Here is a 23,368-nt window from a genome sequence, read left to right as displayed (position 1 = left end):
CATAATGCCTAAGGATCTCTGCAGTAGGTTAACTGTAAGTTGACCGTTACCATGATGTGATTCAGAATGTACCATGATGTGGATTTCAGGCCGTTTAAGATGTGTTGAAAACTAGCAAAAGAAATAAAGAACAAAGAATGAAGGTGGTTTGCTGGTATCACTGTGTGGGAGTAATTGGGGATCAGTGGTATTGTGTGGATTTGGTTGGTAAAAAGGAGAGTTGGAGAATGACAAGACTGTATTATACTGTAGCCACATAATAACTAGTCGGAATTAGAGTCTTTGGAGAAAAAAAAAACAGAAATAAAAAGCAAATCGATCCACGAGTCTTTGATTCGTCTTTTCCAAATGATAAAATGTATTGCAGTGACAGGTCAGATGCAGATGCTGATAAGTCCATCTGTTGTTCTGACCTCTGACTTTTAAATCCTGATAGTCCAAGTTATGATTGATGACGTCATTGGACCCATCGGAAGAACGTTCAAACAGGGACATTCTCTGATCAACAGCAGGATTTCCTTGTTGTTTGTGTTCATCCAACTGGGATTTGTTTTAATGGAAAACCAGGATTGTATTGTATTTTGTTCAAACTCCAGAGATGTAATCTTGTGTCGGTGAGATACTGCTTTCCATAATCTGATCTGTACAAAATCTCTGCCTGAAGGTCGGCCATCGCTCTTTCAGTGTGGTTTTAACTGCTTAGCTAATGTCGAGTAAGTGACTGAGAAGATGGAAGGTGATGTCCCGCTGAAGGAGTGGTTTCAGCCAGATGTTGTCAATACTCATAGATTAGAAGTGGCTGTGGTGAAATGTGTCTTCCTGACAAGCAGCTAGAGAGCCGTCATCATTTAACTGACTCCTGACTTCAGCGAACCCCTTCGCCTCGAGTAATAGAATCGTGTTGCCTTGTGTTCTTTTGTTTATTGCAGAGTTGCCGTTTTATTATTTTCCAAGGAGGCGTACGGTATCATGAGTCATCCCACCCCGACAGCTTATCATTTGTAATCAAGCGTGTGAGTAACGTGTGAAGGAGAGCTGGAGAAAGATCCTACGTCTCTCCACGGCCTTCGCTGTGTGCTCCGCTATGACTAGAATTTAGCATCTCCGTCAGAAGTGGTCTCCCCAACAACGTGTTAAGACAGACCTCAAGGATTTTCTCACACAGTCACGAGACAAGAAGTCATGTTTTCATGACCTGTGGTAAAATCAAATGGCGATGTGAGTAAAGTATCTATCAGAGACACACGATATATTGGTGTCCGTGTCAGCATCGGTCATTGTTAGACGCCTCAATATTGACGGCCGATGTTCAGCTCTGTCTGTACCGTGTCGGAGTGGGAGGCGAGAACGAAGGGGGACTCAGCCATACCTTCCAATTTCAACCAGTTCCAAAAATCTCCATTTAATGGGTGGAGATTTTGGAGTCACATATACTTCACATATACTTCCTACGACAGACAAGCTTTTAAATGTCTATCACACAACAGAGTTGCGCTAGCAGGTTAGTTTGCAATGCTTTTCCATTTTAGAATTCAGAGAAGATTTAAGCTGACTGAGTTGACTTGTACTGATCTTGGTCTGCCGGGTGCAAACACTCCACTGTTGTTCAGCTCAGTAGTTACAGTGCAAATTGGAAAATGAGCTCTTACAGAGCATGTTTGTGATTACTCTCTGACTTGATTTGTAAAAGTTGCCAAAAAGATTCTTCTCTGGAGGACATCAGCAAATGAGCAAAAGAACACACATCAAGGTTCTGTCCCTGCACCGATCAAGAGGCCCGTCCCCCAAGTCAGTCCGAAATGTTTTGATGACATAATACGCCACGTGGAAGTGGATGGGACGATGGTGGTGTGGGGTATTTTTTCTTGAAAAATCATCATATCTGGGAAGTCATCCACTGCTTGTGGAATTTTTTACTCATGCCGCCCAGACACCTCAAGGAACGGACCTGGTGAGCAGCAGCAGCAGACAGGAGTGAGACTTGGTTCCCTGGATTTTTTGATTGTAAATATTGTTGAATTTTTTTTTTTCATTTTTAGAGCTAGTTATTTCATTCAACACCTCAGGCCACAGGACTGCCTTGCTATTTTATTTTATTTTATTTTATTTTATTTTTCTGATTCTAAGAGATAAGATAGTCAGGTGTTGGTTAGGGATGGCGCAAAATCGTGACAAAAGCAGCTCGAATATCTTAAAGGAACACGCTGCGGCCATTCCATAATGAAATATGTTCTTCCTTCTTAGAGGAGTCGATACATACCTCTCTCGTCTTTGTACATCCAGTCAATCGCCCTGGCGCACACTGCTATTTTGTTAGCATTAGCATTGCTTGTGCTTTCATTCGAATGCAAAACTGGGTGAAGTTAGTGACGCAGCAGTTTTACACATTCTCCCTATTTACGGTAAATAAGATTAGTTATATGACCCAAGTATGGTTGGACAAACTAAAACCTGGGGATTTTCAAGCGGCTAAAGAGGAGAATTACACTGTATGGCGGAATGACACTTGGGAGCACAACTGATGTTGGTGCAGTAGTATCATCACTCCGAAGTGATGCCCCCATTTAGTCATAGATTTTGAAAGGTTGCAATGTGAACCTGCCATTTATACTAGCTTACTCTAGTGATAGACCTATTGGCCCAAGTTGCTGGGATAGGTTCAAGAGAGTGAACATTGGAACATATTGCAACCCTTCCAACACACAGAGTGTCACGTCATGTATGCGCTTCCTTACTCTGTATCTTTTTCGGATAGTTGTGCCCTGAGCGGCAGCGTGCCTGGGAAAAGTTGAGTTGCTGATGCCCTGGCACGGATGTCTGATTTTATTCACACTGACAACTACGGACCATTTGGGAGGCTTGTATCCACGGCAACGCCCATCACAACATTCTGGGTGGTTAGTTGATGGTGCCAGTCCGGGCCGGTGTTCCTCACATTCATTTTTAATAGCCAGTGTACTTAGTTGCTTTTTCTGGGCCTGTCTCCCTGAGGTCCCATCTTCATGAAGCAGAGGCAGCTGCACTTGGTGGAAAAAGCCCCCCATTACATATTTATTGTCCCCAGTCTTAATTATTGAGCCAGAGGGGAAGTGGGCTGCACTCTTTCTCCTGCTTGCTCCTTCTACTTTTCTCATTCCACAAGCATGACTTGGTCTCCAGTTGCTTTAATCTCCTCTCCCATGTGTCTCTTTATTTGTCAGGAAAACTGCGTCCATATGAAGTCGACAGCAATGTAGAAGCGGGTGACTTGTGCAGCTACTCATCTTATGGAAAGTAGCAGTGTGTCTTATTGTTTCTGCGGCAACTAAATCAGTTGTCATGTTTGCCACATAAAACAAATGTGTACTTCTAAGGTAATGTGTGCAAGAACTGTCAGTTTGCAATCTCTCACTCTCTTATCTGGCCTTTTCGACAACTTCAAATTGTCAACCCCCTATAGAAGCAAACACTGATGGCAAAAAAATACATGCATTCCACTCTTGATCATGTGTTTCATTCTGTTCTGTGATATTCCGAGTTGTACTTTCGAGTACTTGTGCACTGCTGACCAAAATCAATCTAAGGAACAGAGGTTTTGTAACCCCATCCTGCTGTTTCAGTTGTTGTAACATGACATTGGAGAAGATTGATCAAGAAAGATATTTTGGGACTCAGCAGCCCATCACCTTCCATTTTGACCTTCGCAAAGGTTATATTGTGATATTGTATACTTGAGCGACACTTTTTTTTTTTGCCCACGTCTTTTCTCTTTTTCTCAAACTATATGTCTTATAGTTTGGAGGTTACTCAGGAAATATTAAACGTAAAACCGTTTTCAGTCTTAACGTCTACTTGCTGCTGTGAGTCCCTCGGTTTTGTCAATTCCAAAGTGCAGATGGCCATTGATAATTACGCTTACTTGACAAATCAATTGGAGAAAACACTGGAGATTTAATTACTGGAGTTAATGTTCCACAACAGGAAACCTGATTGAGACGACACTGTGAGGTTTGCTCTCCAGAAGACAGGAAAAAAAAAAAGCTCTCTCAATCTAAGCCGATGAAAAGCTGGAGATTGAAAGATGAGTTATGAATGTGAAGAAAATGGGAGCTGATTAAAAATGGTTTTATTATTGGAGAGTGTCAGCACAGCTCCTGTGACTCCTACATGGTGAGTCAGTGCTGAACTGGCAGCATCTGTCTCGCTTCACAATCTGGGATTTTCAGATGCATCATATAGTGTTTTGCCACTGGAATGACACCGGTCTCACCTGCTGTAGAGACTCTTTTTGTTGAGCTCCAGCTGAAGTGAAAGGGATTTTGATAAGGAGTCAGTTTATGTTTCTTTACGTTTCAGCTGTTTCTTTTTCGATCCCCCTTCCCATCCTCTAACAGAACCTGGCGTCCTCCCCAGTCACACCTCATCATTCAGTCATGAATCTCTAATAGGTTCAATGGCTTTTATCCAGCAGCGAAATATTGCTGACACGACGGTTTGTTATCATCATTACCTTAATAAACGACACACCTTGCCTTCTTTTGACTTGTGTTGATGTGATTAAATTCATGAATTAGAGTTGTGAGGAGAACGGTGAATTCATGACTCGGCGGTTCTGAATCTTTCAAGGGTGTACTAGGTTAATAAAAACAGCTTAGAAGCACTCTGTATACAATATAGAGTGTAGCACAGTGGAAGTGTGTGGGAGTTGGCTAATAGTCGGAGTAGATGAAAGGACAGGTACTAAAGGGCTGGCGCGCTCCTTGTCTGGAGGAAATCCATATTTCATTTGACGGGGGAGCCGCTCAAGATCGGTAAATTATTGCTGCTGTATTCCACCTGCTCTAGAGGTCACTGTGTGTGTGTGTGTGTGTGTGTGTGTCAGCAGCTTCATGCCAGCCAAAGCTGACCGCCTACAGTACTCTTTGCAGCCTGTCACAGGGGTGCAGAAGCAGTCGTACGGCTACAATACTCCCTGCTCATCCATCCGTAGATGTATCCTCCTCTTCATCCATCCTTGAACTAAAACACATTACAGAGATGACTGCCTCTTATGTGCCACTTCTCCCTCAGCGCTATATGCGGCTGCAGGGAGAGTGTAGCATGGGCACAGCGAACGCCGCAGACAGACTGTCTCAAATGATGATGAATGAAATGAAAAAATGTTGACAAATGGGGGTCAGATGTGGAGGTCAGGTATTAATGTGAGGCGTGTGCTGTGTGAGTTGAGCGTACCATTAGGTGCGGGTCAAGACAGAAATAAATGTTCAAGGCTGGTCATCTATAAGAGATATAAACATTGGTATTCCTGAACTGGAGTGAGAGGGGAACAAATTTAAGATCATGTATCACCTAAGAACAGCTGACTGATGGTACCTTTGCATTGTTACCTCCACCATAGAGGTTATACTGCTCATGGTGTTGGTTTCTCTGTTTGTCTGTGTTCAAAATAACTTGAAAATTTATGGACAGATTTGGATGACATTTTCAAGTGATTCCATTTTGGGAGTGATCCAGATCACCAGCTGGATTCAGGACTTTTTTTTAAAGGATTGTTTAACATTGGGAGATACGTAGGACCACATTAGCATTAGGATCCAGGATTTTTTTTATTCGGACTGTACTATATCTTTGGTTTGAGGGTGGACTGAAGCTGCCAGGCGAAGGCTTGCGCTGTCCAAGTGTTTTTCTACTTAAGAAAGCTATGCTCATAAATACATTCTACTAAAGCTAACCAGCTACACTACGAAATTGTTCCTTTTTCCTCTCGATATTGTACCAATTTAGTGCACTACTTCATGTCCTGACCAGCATTTACTGTTACTGCCATTGTTGTTCTCCGCTACACATCCTCTGCTGCAGTGGACCATCATTTTCACTAAAAAACACTCAGAAAGTGCAGACCTCCGACTACCTTTTTTTTAGCATTTGTAACATTGTTGATCACAATGAGCTCAGTTGGACAGTAGGTGGAGGTAGTGGAACTTATCCAACACACATGATAAACAGGTAAGAAGTGGAGCTCATGCTGCAGCTCCCACAACCACCTATAGCTTATCACTACTTAGCACCACGGACATGCCCTTTAATGAAGAAACAGACATCGGTCCAAATCAGGATTCCCTTTCATTGTTATGGTCACGATGTGTCACACGTCTGCCGTGCTGCATTTTTAGGAACTACAAATATACAGCGTGATGCATTACAGGTTATTTATATTTTTCACATTATTCAGGGACCTGCTTTACTGATGGCTCATGATGGAGACGCAACAACACTGTTCTTAGCACATGAGTTTAGATAAGATTTTTCCCATTAAATTCATGAACGAGACACCAAAAAGGAGCATTATCGAAATACAGAGCATAATGTTCTTGGAATATTTCCGCTACATATGAGCACATCCAGTGCTTTTCTAGTCTTTCATGTTTCCTCAGAGCTCTGTTAGACGTGGTGAGTGACAGCGCAAACAGCAATTTATAATTTAAAACACTCTGGAACCTTCAAAAATGAGGAAAAGAAACGACAGATTGTCTTTCCTTTGCATGGTGTTTGTGGAGCTCTTCTATCAAAACTGATTAAGGCTTCCGAAGGATATTTTCCATCGCCGACGTTTAGCGGCACAGTAGACGTGACTCTCTTTCAGGCTGGGTTTTCCTTGAAATATTTTGATCGGCACTCTTGCTCTCATCTCTTGTCCTCTTCCCGCCGACCTTCCTCCTGTCAGGGTTCTCATGCTCATCTCAATTAGTCCTTCACTTTGGCGATAGGTGATTACATGTTGTCAGTCCTCCACCTACTGCTAATCCACTCAACTTGACTCCACTCAATGATATCTTCCCCCCGCTGCCTTCTTTCAGTCTCTCAATATAGTCAATGGCAGCAAGAATGGGTCCAGTCAAGGCCCAGCATGGAACTGTTAGTCACAGCTGGCTTAGCGCTTGGATTGTCTGCAGTCAGCACTTTCATGGCACTCTGTTCTTGGTGCGAAGGACGGGATGCTCGGAGAATTAGAACCTGCGTGGAAACGTCAAAGACATTTTCATGTTTGAAACTCGACAAAATGGCAGACGGATTTGAAAGAAGCATCAACAGATCAAACGCCGCTGCGAAAGTCTTTGTTCTTAATGGACGACGAGTGAACGTAGGCGCTGATGAAAACGCTCCCGACGAGCTGTGTGGGAAGATTTTATTTGACTGCTGCTGAAATTCCGACGCAAATATCTCAGACCAGTTGTCATGTCACTTGTATAAATAGCATTTGTACCTGCTCCATTCATTTCATTGTCAATTCTCCTTGAAAGATTGATCACATTAAGCCTGGATTGTGTCACCTTAACGCCGCAGGAAATTCCCCCTCACTAACTGATGCACATCAGAATTGTAATTCTTAGAAGTCATGAAACGTGGCTGAATTCCAAAACATATTTCCTGGTATCCATTGTGTCAGTATTATTTTTTCTTCTCTCAGGAAGTCCTCTTGTGAGTCAGCGTTGTTATTATTGGAAATTCTCTAGACTTTAACCTCCCTGCCATGTTGAGGTGAGTATTGGCGAGAACCTCACGATACATTTTTATTTTTTTTTTACAATGTATCGCAATGTTAGATGTCATATATTGTGATATACTACACAGTAAATTGAATTAAAAAAGTCAAACTTGAAAGGACAAATGAATATGTAGCCTAGTATATATAGTTTGAACTTGAAAGTATTATGAATAAAATACCACATTAAAGAAAAATAATGAAGAGATTAAGAGATGAAATATTGATATTATATGGGAGATCAAAGTGTGTCAATACCTTGCTGCATCAATGTTTTTTCACACCTCTACTGCGATGTTCTACCACCATGAGTTTGCTGAGTTACTGTGTGAGATTACCTCAGCTGACAAGTATAATATCGGCTTTAAATCTAAAGCACGTGCTTATTTCATCCTGAACTCGAAGGATGGTAGATAATATAATGAGTGCCTTTCCATCTCATCACCAGCAACATTATTCCACAACCAAGTACTTGAAAAGTAAAACAGTGATAAGCTCCTTTACCTGCGCTGAACTTTACCTAAAATCTGCTGACAGTGCTTGACATTTCAAACATATTCCCGCTGCCATTGTCAAGCGTCAGAATTCAGGAAGAAACATTGTGTTTCTCAAATGCCACTCGCCTCTGGTTCGTGCGTGTGAAGCGGCACAAAAAACATCTGTGTGGAGCTGAAAATAAATCGGCAAGTGCAGTGATTAATTGATAGTTTCTCTGCCAGTCACATTGTTGGACAGCAGTAAAAGAGCAGTGCCAATCATGCCACTGCAGTTTCTCGCCTCACGGAAGGACACTCTTTTGGGTAATGAAACTCTCAACCCTATTACACTGGGGCGTCTCTGATCCTCAGTCTATGATGAGAACGGCTTCTCTTTTAGCAGCCAGTCATCTTGGCTTTGTCACTTCTTACAACGCTGGTTTGCCTCTGTGTTTTAAAAGAATGAGTACTCAAAAGTATTGACAAAATAAAAATGTCGTGCCATACATTTTTTTCTATATATATATATATATATATATATATATATATATATATATATTTATGCCTGTCATAACGTCCTCTCCGTGAGGACTTCCTGCCTGTTAGATGTGGCTCAGGTGTGCGGTTGTTTTTTGGGAGGACTAGTGTCACAAATGTAGAGCCAAGAAAGTGTCACAATGTAATCGTCTGCCATCCCTCCTGAGTTATGTGCCTTTTAAGATCAATGTTTCACTCCCAAATGAGCTCAGGGCTTAGTTTTTGAGTCTGTTTGTGTGTGTCAAGAGGGAAGACGGATCACTGCTAATCAGCCAGCGCTTGTGCGTCAGTGTTCGCGTGTGTGTGTGTGTGCGCGGGAGCGCGCACATGTGCAAAGTCATTTCATCAAGCCAACACTTCCCTTTAAGCTATTTCCAGCTAAGGTTTGTTTGTTGTTGATGCATTTTGTACCGCTCTGTTATGGCTATGCGGAAAGCATTAGATGCTCTTTCTGACTCATTTGTTGTGTGTGCTTATTCAACAAATGTGATGCCGTTAGTATTCGCTCGCAGAACATCCTGCTTTTTCATTTAGGCTGAAGCTACATTTTTAAGTGTTTGTCAATAAGATACTGATGTACAAATGGCTCATTCGCAAGCAGCACCACACTCATAGACACGCACGATTAGCCATGAGCGGAGCGTGAGCAGGGGCGAGAGCACATGCCGAGAACCAAAGCCAGGGCCATATTGATGGAGGCTGCAGTTGCAGGAGGTGACCCAGTCGATGAGTAGGAGACCAAGAGCAGCAGTCGGCAGTCCTCCTCTTGCATGCGGAAAAAAGCTAGATAACATAAATCATAACACAGCACAGAGTGGAAGAGACACCGGACATCTTTTCACATTATAAAAGTTGTTTCAAAACATTGAAAATGTTGCTATAGAAAGCGCCTAATCGTTGCTGAGTCTTGGGTGGCTGTAACTAGATGCTTCATTGGACCTCACAAAGCCTGAGGATGGGATTTTGATGGCTTCAGGAAATGGCACAGCACTGCAATATTGCTAAACCATTCTCGCTCATCTGAAGCATGGTAAGGTGAAAATCTACCACTCTGAAAATGAAGGCACTGTATCGACAATACTGTTTCGTGATGTCCTAGTCCAATACAACTGTCTCAGTCGAGAGAGGGAGACTCCTCAAGATGGGTTCCCCAAACACAAACAGGAAGTGGACGTTTTGAATCAAAGAAATACGACATGAATTTATGTTTCCTCGCAAACGGAGCACGTATTTATCAAGCAGTTGCTCATATCTGGACAAGACATGCGCGAGAGTGCATCCATCATGGATACATCATGCTGCTTTCCAGTTCCTCCACAAGGCATGGAATCAGATCAAAGGCATGTTCTCATGGCCACGATCAGTGTGTTCCAGTTATCACAGTTGAAAAACAAGATAGGGACGCCCATGACAGCTATTCTCACGTGGGCCTTGTTCGGATATAAACAATAGATACCCTCTGCATTTGAAACAAGTGTGTCTTTCAGCGTATTTATTTGATAGAAAACCTCCATGTGTTTAGGTTCATGGAAGCCATCTTGGATTGTACACTTGGGGGAATGAGTACTTTTTCATTTATCGATCCTACATCTGGAGCCACAACTAAGGGTGCGATTGACTGAAACAACTGAAGCACACCCTTAAGTCGCAAACTGGATATCAATTCCCCACAAGATATTTGATATTCAATACCATTTTTTATACAATGGGGATTTTAAAGTGATAAATCCTGTAAAAGGCATTTGAAGGCACCAAGAGCAAAACTTCACATAATGAATGCACTTAATAAAATGAATTAAATTATCAGAAAATAGAGAAAATAAAGACAAAACAAGAGAATCACATTTTCACTCTTCAAATAAATGCAAAATTAATTACCCAGTTATCTGTTTTACTTCAGCTTCAGGAGACCTAAGATTATATTTTTGAAACAGCAATGATGGTGTTGTCTGTCAATAAACTTTAATAGAAGAGAAGCAATTTGACTTAGACTTAGACTATTTTTATAAGTGCAAAGAAAGTGCAAGTGAGTATTTATTTGAGTCCCACTAGCGAGCTAAAGGCTGCTAGCAGTGGTTCATGGTCAATAATAAAACCATTATTCATTGAATATCAAGCTGGACACAGCTAGCGTGGACTACGCTAAGCACGCTAGCTATAGCTAATAACAAAACTGCCCACTTTCATGTGGTCCACCAGAGAGATTACATCAGGAATGAAGGGATGAAAGGCAAATTTAATTCTCCCTGCAGTGCTGCACCCATAGTCCGGATATATCCGCACTGAAAAAGTACGAAGTACGATGGTTTTGACTACGTTAGCTTGTAGCGAATGAGAAAGTCTCTTCCCCGCCCCTCCTCTTGGAGGCGACATTACTAAGTCACTTCACTCTTCATTGCGTATAAATCAGGACAAACCGCCGCAATTCCCATCAATTTGTCTGAAAGCAGTGGATATCGGCGAACATGACGTTTTGCCAAACATCTGAATAAAAAAAGCATCTGCTTGCCTTCTGCTTCTTTGTGTTCTGCGTGGTGATGCAACAAACGCAGATTATCGTTTTTGTCAGCTCGTCACTCTTTCATCACAGCAAATAGAATAAATAAATTAGTATGTCTAATTGAATTTGGTGGCTCAGCTTCAGGAAAATTCAATCAGAAGAAGACACTTTGTGTTCCTTTACATGGCACACAGTTTGCCCGCAGCGACGCTTTTCAGGATCCGTATTTGTCTCCGATGTTTCAACCTCCCCTCTGGGGGTGCGACGCAGCTTCCTTGTCGCACCATTTCTCCTCATTACGTTTAATTTGTTTCTCTTATATAAAAACCTCGGCGATTTCCTCATGCCATTTATTTGCTCCAGCGGTCGCTCCTCTACACGAGGGAGCACCTCTAGCATGTCCTGTTTTCAAATAACCGGCTTATGGAGTCAAAGAATTAAATGCTGTGAACGTGTGATTTATTTAGATTATTCGAATTTTCAGACTGATGATGTAAGCGGATGTGGCAACGTCAAAGAATTATGACAGTTTGTTCAGATTTGTTGTACGATTTGTCTTTGTAATAAATACATTTAATGCGTATGATCGCTCTTAAACAGCGTTACATCTCGGAGAGTGCAACCATGGTAACAAGTTTCCGGCTTGAGTGATCGACACGAGCAGAAAGGGATGTGACTGTTCACTGTTTTAGCGCTGTATAAGGGCCGCGTCCCTATTGACTGAGCCGCCTGAGCAATCGGTTCCGAAGGTGTCAAGCCCACCAGGATGCACTTACCCATGCAGTCAATGCTCCATGATTAGCGACTCTGGAAGTTGCTATGAAAGCACATGATGAGCGTAATTGCTCCAGTCGCACTGCAAAAGTGCATTGCTTTGAATGGTGTTATGACTCATTTCAAATCCAAGAAGTGCACTCTCTGCTACCTGCCGCATCACGCTCCAGCCGTCCCTCTCCATCAGTCAGGATCAGCACTGCAGGAACATATAAGGGTGTCCGTCACTTGAGCGGCTCTTTGATATGTCAGGAGGTATCTGGGAGATAAGTGTGATTGGTTGCCGAAGGCTGCCGCGGAGTGTATAATTGAGTGATAGAGACTAATGCGACAGACTAACACTTAAAGAAGAGTGTGAAGTACAGCAGCTGCGGAAGGCTTTTCGGTGGAATATGAGCAACAAAGGCCACCAGAGACACTGACAGTTCACAGTTTAGGGACCGAGACAGAGGAGTCTGATTTCGAAAATGTGCATTATTGTTACCGTTATTCGGAATTCCTCATGCCTGTCATTTTTATTGTTGCTGTTGTTTAACATACTCTTCATTTTTTCGTCTTCACTTCACTACCTTATTATTCACGTGCTAAACTATTGGTTATGCAGGTCAGAAATGACTCAAGAATGTGACAGAGGGCAGCACAAGTTGATCTATTTCAGTTTTATTAATATAAGTTAATGGCTGTAAGAGCTATTTAATGTCCACTGCTCATCTGAGGTTGCATCGTGAGGGCAGCAGCCATACTGAAGAGGGCCGGATTTCCCTTTCCTAGGTCTCTCCTCCACCTGATTCGTAGTCACTTCAGTGTGTCCTGGGTCTTGCCTCTTCGAATGGAACCTGGCCAGAGTACTTCAGTATGAAGGTGTTCAGTAAGATGGCCAAACCATCTCAACTGGCTTCGACTCTGTGTCTCTCTCAGATCATATCTAAGATAGAGTGCAGCCTCTTATACCCGCAACTGTTCCTGGCTGTAGGCAAGAAAGCAATAGCTTTACCATTTGGCTCAGCTCTTTCTTATAATAGAGGTGACCATAAAGAAGGAAGAAAAACGTGGTCAATAATTGCTTACTAAAGGAGCTGCTGGTCATCTTTATTCAGAGAAATACATCGGAATTCTGATCTGTGGTGCTAATATAAGCTACAAAATCAAAGTCTTCAATTTGATTAGTTGATTTTTATGTGTTTAAAAATGAGCAACTTTAAATCAAACACTCGGAAAGAGGAAACTGCATCCCGTGTTTGGATGCACTGTGTGTGTGTGTGTGCTTGTACATCTATCTTTAACCAATGGAGTGAGGACATTTTGGCTGGTCCTCACTTTGTTAGGGCTCATTTTGAGTCTCAAGTTTAGCCATTTGTTTTGGATGGTTAGGTTTCGGGTGAGAGGCTAGTGAAGGCATTATCTCACTGCTGGTCCTCACGAAGATGGAAAGACAAACATGTGTGTGTGTTGGCCAGAGAATTATTAGTCTCCTCATTCTCCTCATAAAGCTTTGTAGTTCTGGTGTTGAATCCATTTTTCTCCAGCTTCTTGTCTTCCTTCCGTGAAGTCCTGTGAAATAATGCAGGCGTCTACACGGATTGGTGGCCACATGATGTATACATTTGAGATTGCCAAGGCTGTAATGGAATGCTGACTTGTTCATAATGTCCATGAAAACAAATGATGCTTCACGGTCAGCACTGCTGTTCAAATGTTCAAGTCTGAGATTCCTGACAAAGCTTCTAGGTACCAGCTATAATATGATGGCAACCCAAAACGCTGATTGAAATTCCTATACTGCCGTACGCAAGTCAGTCGACTCAATTTGTGCCCAGGGAAATCCAGGTTATCCAAAAGCAATTGTTTCATCCTAAACCAAATGGAAAATCCCATGTGGGTTTAGTTTGCTGCGCGGCCCTCTCGGCGTCCATCTCCCCCTGCCCTCTTGTCTTTTTTTAATCAGATGGCTTGTTGGGTAGTGGAGGGGATTAAAAGTGCTGTGGCTGCTGCTGATGGCTGTGTCCAGATTTGGGAATTACACCAACAAAATGCACATACTGGCTCTCATGTATGCCGCATATGTGCCGGGAAAGACATGGAACAATATGCAGTCAACTGACTTTGGCATTACTGCTCCCACAAGGCTGCATTTGGATGTAAATCCAGAGGCCGTGACCAGCGCGTGAAGCTGACAACGTGCGTGCACATCCAGATATATACATAAACATCACGTAAAATACATTTGCATTCATGTGGCCGACTCCACACCCTCGCTTTCTGGACGGCACGCTTGACTGTCGCGCTGCATTGAGTCATGTGAGATGAGCTGTGGTGTTTCTGACACACATAGTGATGCCTGTCGTCTCTAATGCCAGACGATCCTCACTAAACAGATGGTTGACAGACAGACATTGTAAACAAGCTGAGTTGCAGAGATGAGTGAATGTCCAGGCGTTTGCATGCTGTAAAGGGTTAGCCCCGATTTCTCTTTAGCACTTACTGAAGAACCTTTTCAACCCTTTTCCAGTCGACATTTTTGCTGAAATATTGTCTTGGTTGATAACCCAGTTTTCTTGGACTGTCACAGACTCAAAGCCCGGGGACCAAATCAGAGCCACCAAGTCAATGTAGTGTCCCGCAGGAATGCTAAATACAGTATTAGCATCAAAATGAGTGAAAAACTAGATAACCAAGAAAGAAAGTCAATATCATGACCAACAAAGAATAGCATTTAATGGGTTAGATATCAACAATGCATCTGGAAAAACGAAACCTGCACTCGAGAAAGAGAATTTAATAAAAGCTGGGTTGTGAGTCTGTGATACAGGAGGTCATTTATTTTGAAGTTAGCATTCAATAATTTGTATTTCTGGTTGTTTTTAAATCACGCCTCCAGGGTATCACTGTTTCAGCAAACTGACTTTGCACACATGACATAAGTAACCTATGCAATCTTTGATCAGTTTGGAATCAGTATATATTTAAACTGGTAAGGAGCAAAGTGCACATCTCCACCAAGTACCTTACAGTATGTCTACCCCCAACACAATGACAAAGCATCCGTCAAAAAAATTAAAATCCTGGATCCAAATACGGATCTGGATCAAACGGTCCCCAACTATCACACAATGTTAACAAATCCTTTCAAAAAATCCTGGTACAGATGGTGATCAGGATCACTCCCATTTTTTTTTCAATTTATTCCTTGTCCTGTGTCACACATTTGCTGAAAATTTCATCCAAATCCATCCGCAGCCTTTCAAGTCATTTTAAACAAAGCAACACTGTTAACAATGCAACCCCCTTGGTGGAGGTGCCAACACTAAATGATAGAATTTTCATAGGACAAATGGGGATCTATTACCTTATGCACCACAAATATTTGAGCAGCTGCTTCACTTCAAACAGGCTCAGACGGCGGTCGGATAAGAACAAGGACAGAAGTGCACTATATGGTTTTAATACATGATTGGTTGCGAGTACAGAGAAGATGTAACCTCACTGTGTATTTAGAATGAAAAGTGGATGTTGGGAGAGTGAGGATGAAAGGATCGAGGTATTGAGCTGTATGATTATTCGTCGCAGTGCAATACAACTCGCCAACACCCCCCCTCTCCTTAATCTCTCCATCAATCCCGCACTCCATCATTCCAGCTCTCCATCTTAAAACCATTAATTCTTTTTTTTTTTTTTTTTTTTTTGTCAATCTGAAATGCTAAAGTGCAGTGTGATTTGGAGGCCGTGTAGCAGAAAAACCTCTGGGCTGAGTTTGGATACTTTTGTGGAAAATGTGTTGACGGATGCTTAATGTTGGTAATTCAATAGCTACTTCTGTAAACTTTGCACTCTCTGGAACACACACGTGTAAAATGCACCTCTGGCGATGAGTGTGCGACCTTAATGAAGTGAAAAAGGCAGCTGGATACTGCAGTGGGGCCTCCAGGGGACTCTCACTTTTCCATGTGTGTTGATGTGTGTGTGCTTCAAACAGCGATGATTGTACTTTTAATGAGTGTGTGTGTGTGATACGTTCTCCTCTTTCTCTGCAGGTTGTAAGGGCTTGTCTCCTTGGTCCTTCTCTACTGTGAGGCAGTGAACTCACGCTGGATACAGCATGCATGTGTCGACGTACCCTAGCGGCCCAGGCCTGCTCTTCCTCAGCTTTCTTCTGCTGGCCAATGGAGACTGTGAGTCCTTTTGCTTTCCACTCTCTTTAGTCAGATTGCATTTAGAAAGAATCCTCTTTAACAGTCTGTGCTGCTGAACTAAAAGGAAGGTCTTGAACATAAGACATATATATTATCCATATGGTGATGCCATTCAGGAGACTGAGAGATAAAATAAAGTTAATGGAGTTAAGTTATTGATGGAAACAGTACTTTATTTATGTGCCAAGTTTGAATGAAGTTTCCCTTTAAATGCAGTGCCACAATGTTTTATACGTACACGCAAACACACACTGCATGTTTGCAAATAGATAGATAGATGCATGCATATGTTCATACATAAGCTATAGACATTGCATTTTACCCAAATACTGAACAAACCTTGATCCCGTCACTGGTGTGTGAAATAGTTTTGGGATATTTGTGGGTCCACATTTGTGTTTACTTGGGTTTCTATTAAGGCCTTCAGTCTCTTACTGTACATCACAGTGGAACTTGCCATGGATGTTTCTCCTTCTACAGTAAATCTGAATTGAAATCTATTTCTCCATGTGCAACGTGTGTCATTTCGTACGCCGTCCTTGAGTTTGACGGATTATTACAGAGCTCTATTTTCAGATTGAACACAGTTGAGTGCACTAAGCAATGATCTGATTACCCTCCATATAAATGCAGTATATGACTTCAACATTATTCACTGTAAGTCCATCGGCAATGCATTAGTTCATGTCTATCTCTTCTGGCAAACTGCCATGAGACAAGAGTTTATGATGTATCCTCGCCAGGGATAATTTGAAATTCCTGTGGTTTATAAGCTTATGAACCGATGCCATGAGGATGGATGGGCACCAACTGTCTCAACTCTCAAACATAATGTCGTTTTCCCTGCATAAAATAGTAAAAGGTCTTGTTCCATGGCTTAAGAAAGATGGAAGATAGAAGATTCATGTTTTGATACATGAAAAACTTTCAGCAGGTCTTTAGTTTTGACATGTTTAATGCTCAAATTTGTTCTCTTAAAGGACTGTAGGCTTCTATCCTGGATAAATAAATCCTCCTGTAGATCTCATATTGATCATGATACAGGAAAAATAGGTTGTAAAAGTTATATTATCTATTCTAAGATTATTACGTGATGGCTGGACCAGTTCATCCGTTTGTCTGTAGCATCTTTACCCTCGCATATGCAACTCCGCGAGGAGTTGGTGACCACACGCAAGGCTGTGGTGTCAAACTCAATCACGCAACGGGCCCAAAAGTTAAACAGAGTCAGTGTTGCTGGCCGAAAGAGTTTACATCTGTTGTGTCATAAATATTCCTCCAACCGGAAGGAATGTGATATTAGCTTCCCCTGTAATTATTGCGCTCTACTTTCAGCATAAATCATCATCTCAACTCAAGAGGCGCTGTGGTCGGAGGCGATCTAGTTTTCAGTGCCTTCCATTTTAGTGACTAACTAGTACTGGTACTGAGAGCTCAGGGGACTGTGTGTCTCACTCAAGGCCCCCGGGCCTTCTAGCTCTGTCTGCATCTGTGCAGCGCGCCAAACTCCCGACTGCTCTTCTAAACTTCGCCGTTTGTTTACTTCATTTCATTAGAAGAGAATATTTTCTCCCGTTTAATTAACACAAGCATTATTAATGATCAAATAAGAGGTGCGCTTCAGTGAATCCCACATCAGATGCTGCCGCAGGAACACTTTACTTTGTGCCTTGTTGTGGTTGTAGAACTGAAAGTGCAGCATTGCTCCAAGCTTGTGGCTGCAACACCAGACATATATCATCTGTAACAGAGCAGTCGTCAGCTATGTAGCGCACATACACACACAGTCTTGGCTGGGGGCAGCTATTCGGCCCCTGCCATGCTATAAAGTACACAGTCGCTGAGAGCCCAGTAAAAGCTACAGAGCACTCTTGTTTTCCCTCACCCTCCTGCCCTTTTGTCCCCCGTGTGAGTTTCAGGGTCGTCCGGTAAAGGCCCAGTCATCTATCAAAACCATGATGAACCCAGATTGCCTTTATGAGTGTTACAGGGAGCGCCGGGGCTGTGACTGGGTTGCACAAGTATTTGTCTCCTCTGTCTGTTTTTCTTTTTTCCTCTGGCCGTTTTTCGTCTGCCTCGACTACCTCCACTCTTCCGCCTTTCCTCCGCTGATCTTCAAATGTCCATATAATGTAGAGAGAAAGAAGATGCCGAGAGCTGAGACGAGGCAGCGAGCAAGAAAGGCTTTTCTATTTTGTTTTCTATCACATTCTGTATAACATGAAACTGCATTTTATATTGCCTTAGCGCAGGACGTGTGGTAGTTTCAATCTGAAGTGCAAGTTGCCTGGATACAGAATATCTGCGTATACCTCAAGGACACTTTGCATTTCTTCGATTAAACCCAAAGCCTGTTTGGATATTTTAAGCAAGCATAAATGTGTAAAGTGTATAAACTGCATGAGCCAGGCAACAGTCTGTGCCACAGTCTGATGGCTATGCAATGCAAATTAAACATGATGAAAAGCTATTTTTTACCACACATAAAATATTTATATCCCCAAAAGATTCACCTTGCAGCATGGAAAACATGTCCTTGTGACTGCTGGTTGGTGATGTCATGCTTTGCACACACTCCTCAACACAGTACTGTGCAGTTAACTTGGATGTAGCACTATTACTTGTATAACTTGTATAACTTGTAAATATGTATCACCACTGGGTTCGGTATATAGACAACCGTAAATCTACAAGTACGAGGTGTGGAGATTTGAAGTCTTCAATGTGTACTGTTCCTTAGGTATTTCCCATTATATGAAGTATTTCGTCAATTGAATGGCCGGATCGTCCGTCCACTGGATAATTTGACAGAACCGTTTTCCATCCCTGTCCATATTTGAAAAAGGCATATTTGGAAAGCTAATTTCGTCTGCGCTTGAGTGTGTTTCTCAAATAAAACAGAAGTGTCGGGCTTTTTAGAGCAAATCCCACCCTTAGCAGTGGATTATCGCTGTTGTAACTCTGGTGTGGCGGCCGTGGTGTCGTGCACAAATGCAACCAATACCATCAAAGTTTGCACACTGCCGTTCACAATGCTGCACCAAAGGTATTAAGATTTAATCTTATGGAAAAGCCACTCACATAAAGAGCTTGCATGCCACCGTGGCATATGCGTTGTCCGTTTGCAATCCAGTGACGCAATTCAGTGTTTTCAGAATTTTGCACGGGCGACTCTTTAAAATCGCATGTTGCCTGGTTCGGTCGCTCCATCTCCCTCCCTACTGTATCGGAGCTCTGTTGCGCACATGTACAAATGACATCTTTCTGGTGGATTAAGAGTAATGCCCTGATCCTGTCACAAACTAGGCCACTGCTCCATGTAGGCAATGAGACATCCTTTGTGAGAAAACGCAGCCCTCTATGAAGCATTTGGGAAGAGACGCTTCACTGGAACTTGTATCCTAAAACATACATCTGTTGTGACTGTAATGAGTGTTTGAAGGTACTCTTGATAGAAATGCTAACACAAGAGCATGGCGCCAGAACTATTATTATGAACTGGAAATTCATATGATGACATACCGTACCAAAATGAAATGTTTTGTTTGCTTTTTCATTGTCATTTTCATCAAAGAGATTCCATAAAAGAATGGGGTGGTGTATTAAAGGGGCCCTATTATGCTCTTCCATCATTAAATATAAGTAATAACTCATAAAAATAAGGCTATGGCAGTGAAACAAAACGCACAGTTTCACAGATATTGTTTGCCTATCACTGCCTGCCTGTTGCTGAAGTAGATAGATTACTGTATATGATTTAACACTAATAAACACTCAATGTCAGTGGATACAGCAGTGACTTTTATGTCGCATACGACAAGAATGAGGACAAACATGGACCAAGGGAGGGAGTGAACATCTCAAATGAAGCACAGCCTGGACTTTTGAGTATCACAGTTGTAGTTTTAGTAGATGTGTTCCCTTGTTCATCGCGGGGGTTACTTTGCGAGGCCACCTTTTGATAGTTGAAATCCGTGAATAGCAACACCACGTATGTAACCTTGGATTTCCACGTTGAGTGGACAGAGGAGTGGATGCGGAGTCTTTCAATTTCCATCAAAAGCTGAGCGGAGCGATGTACAGTCTCAAGTGTTGAGTGTCATGTACAATTACAACTACGATCATGAGCTAAAGTCCTCCACACCTGCATGTGTGTCGGGTGAAACCTGACTCACAGCGTGGAGCTGCAGTCCACATCATGATGTTCCTGTTGTTCTTTCACAATAAAAGGAATCTGGAGCTCCATTAAAAACAAATAGAACCAGATTGGAATCGCTGTAGAGGTCCACCACAGCTTTGTGAATCTTGGAGTATATTTATCACACGAGAAAGTGTGGGATTCTAGCCACTGACAAGCCCCATTTATGTGAGGGTTGGCAGCCCTGTAAGAACCTGCGATACGCTGAAGCCGCGGATATACCGAGGGCACAGGGTATTTCAACCCCACCTGAAAAATACACCAACTCCTTCATCTCAACTTGATCCAAGAAATTGAAAAGGAGCAGAGAGGCGAACGGTTCTTATCATTTCTGCCCCTTTTTTTATGCATTTTTTTTTCCCTGCCACTCATATCTTTGTGTTTCTAAATGAAGCTAATGAGTCTCAATGAGTCCCATAAGCAAACTTCAGTGGAGACTGTTTGATGCAGTAAGAGACTTTGGAATTGCCTTTGGAATTACAAACATTTTCAATTTTATTTTGATGCCCAGCCACTCTATTACTATGTGAGATTTGATTACTGAAGGGGAAAAATGCTCAATAGGGCCCCCTTAAAACTGAATTTGTTTTTATGACTTTAATGATTGTATTTTATTTTCACTCTTTGTACCACCAGCTAAAAGAGCAAAGTATACAGTACGTGGGATGTGATTTCATTTAAAATAATAGTGCGACATGCAAAGAAAAAATGGAAATGAATTTGCATGTAGTTCATTAAAATACCTTGTTTTTTTTTGTTATTTTTTTGTTATTGATTGTTAAATGACTGTGTTAAACCCGCGTCACAACAAACCTGTGTGTGTTTGCTTGCATGCATGTGTGTGTGATTCAGGTGCTTTGTTGCCACTCAGAACTTTCCCGTCTTAAAACTAATAAGTCTTTTCCTTTAATGTACGACCTTTTCATCGGTGACACGTTCGGTGTGAGTGCAACACGTAAAAAACTAATCTTTGCGTGTGACTGATTAACCTGTCACCGCTAGACCATATAACTCACCCTTGCAATAGCAGGGGCTTGGGGGGATGAGAATCGGAAAGGTGGTTGGATCAATCTTAGATGGTGACAGGTCCTCAATTTTTATTAGTGGAGGATCTCTTGAGCAAATCGCTGAGCACAAATGGTGTGAGCAGCTGGCTTTCCTCGGAGAACACTTCTATGTTTTACTGCCGCACGAGGTAAGTTAGTGAGTTCGTGGAAGTTGGTTGTACTAAGATGAGCTGTCAGTTGTCTGATTTGTATAAAATATCTTAGTCCAAAGCCATAAACAGAAGGATAACCGTTCATCTGAGCCATGATCCGTGAGCGGCGAAGCTTCTTGAAGGAGACAGATAATGTGTCTCCCTTGACCTGGGAAAGCCTCGATATTTCTCCAGAACATTTGGGACACTAGCTCAATATTTGAATTGGATTTGTTTTTCCTGGGAACGTGGGATAATATCACTTTGTCATGGGACATGGGTCAGCTATATTCACTGCAGCTGACATGGCACATTTGGACAGAAGTAAAACCTCAGGTCATTTTTGGTTTACCCGAGTACCGTTGTGCTGAGTATTGCTGAGGTCTGAAGACACGCCAGCTTGGCGGAGCATGGTTATGTACAATATTGCCGTCAGTTAAATGTGACCAGGCCAGTAACTTGACTGATCATAAAATGTCTTGGAGCGTTGTGGTCAGTGACTCAGGATTAAACTCTCTTATCAGCAGTGTGGAGTTGCCTTGATGCAAGCAGTTGTAGTTCTTAGATAAGAGAGATTAGACTGCAGTAAGTATTATGTTTCGTGCGTGTCAAGTGCCACCGATGGAAGAGTGTCATCAGGAGCACAGGGATGAGATTGAATTGGGGTCAGTGGGATCAAAGATCCCTGCCCTGCTGATTCGATCTGGGTGTGAAACCAGAGTATTGTCTTCAGCAAGATTGTGTCTGTGTTTGTTTGTTTAAAGCCCATGCTAACAGAGAACACGACGACTTCAAAGGATCACCTGCATATAGTCGTGTCATGGAGTTGATGGACCCAATCATCGTAATTTACCTTTTCCTTTATTTCTTTTTATAATATTTCTGGCGGATGTTAGGACTTTTTCCTTGCTGCACCAGTGCTGCCAGTCACTTGGATGGCTGAGACAAATGCGCGAGTTGTGATCGCCCTGTGAACCCTCTCTGTCTTTTTTCTGCTGGACTGAAGCTCAAAACAAGCCTCTGAGTCACTTGTCCAGTTCCATTTTTGAAACACTGACCTACTAAACTCCTACAATAAGTTGCCCATCATTTTCTATTCCCGTCAAACTCTCAGCGAGACCAGCACGGCCGATAGAAAGCGAGTCAATGATGGAGCCGATGAAAAGGAATGTGCTCTGGCGACAGCATGAGCAGCGGCGTGAATCGACGCATTGCTGTGCAGCCATGCGGGAATAATTGAATCTCCATTGTTGTTAGCTTAGCATTAGCCTAGCGGGCACGCCCATCTGTGAGGCGCGAGCGCGGCAGCGTCTCAGCTGAATGACACGTTCTCACTCTCCATCACCCCGCTAGGTGGGACGCCTGCACTGACCCAGAGAAGTTGTAAACCCAGCGTGTCGTCCTTGTGTTTGTAATGACCTGAGTATTAAAAAGCGCGGTATGACTCTCCGGTGTCTCTGGCAAATGAACACTGATTAATTCTTGCCTCGCCGGGGCCTGGGGTGGGGTTGCTTAAGTGGCATGATAATTGGACATGAATCATTACCGCACCTAGGATGACATTTTGTCCAGACACACACTGCATCAAACAATCGGGATGCTTGGTGATATAGTAGCAAGGTGAGCGAGGCTAATGCTTTCAATATCCCAGACATGCAGTCGAGACACCATACGTTTCGTTTTCTTAACCATATATATATATATATATATATCTATATATAGATATATAGATATATATAAACAGGTGCTATTTTTTACTACTGACATGGTAATGTAACGTCACAGTGTAATAACATTTTTTTTAACCATAATTTAACGTTGAATGTCTTTTGCTATCAAGGAGTTAAAGTGATTCTATGATTTAGAATGAAAGAAAGTAGCTCTTAAATCAAGTTCAGGGCTCCAATTCCCTTTTCCATGGCCAGTACGTGTGTGTAATTTAGCATTTGACATAATGCTTGTACAAGTAACAC

General features: G+C 42.3%; 1 protein-coding gene across 28 annotated transcripts in view; it reads left to right on the top strand.

The window, feature by feature from the left end:
• The window catches only part of LOC128754658 (receptor-type tyrosine-protein phosphatase delta-like), a 191,454-nt gene that overhangs the window by 94,004 nt on the left and 74,082 nt on the right, over positions 1-23,368 (top strand). For all 28 annotated transcript variants that reach the window (XM_053857437.1, XM_053857430.1, XM_053857436.1 and 25 more), the window contains one exon: positions 15,841-15,978. In XM_053857437.1, coding sequence (XP_053713412.1) covers positions 15,906-15,978 — 73 coding nt within the window. In that variant the 5' untranslated portion in view covers positions 15,841-15,905. The remainder of the gene's footprint in view (positions 1-15,840; positions 15,979-23,368) is intronic.

This window comes from Synchiropus splendidus, chromosome 2 (assembly GCF_027744825.2).
Source record: "Synchiropus splendidus isolate RoL2022-P1 chromosome 2, RoL_Sspl_1.0, whole genome shotgun sequence".
In the NCBI taxonomy this organism is placed as follows: Eukaryota; Metazoa; Chordata; class Actinopteri; order Syngnathiformes; family Callionymidae; genus Synchiropus; species Synchiropus splendidus.
This window is presented reverse-complemented; position numbering and strand designations above follow the sequence as displayed.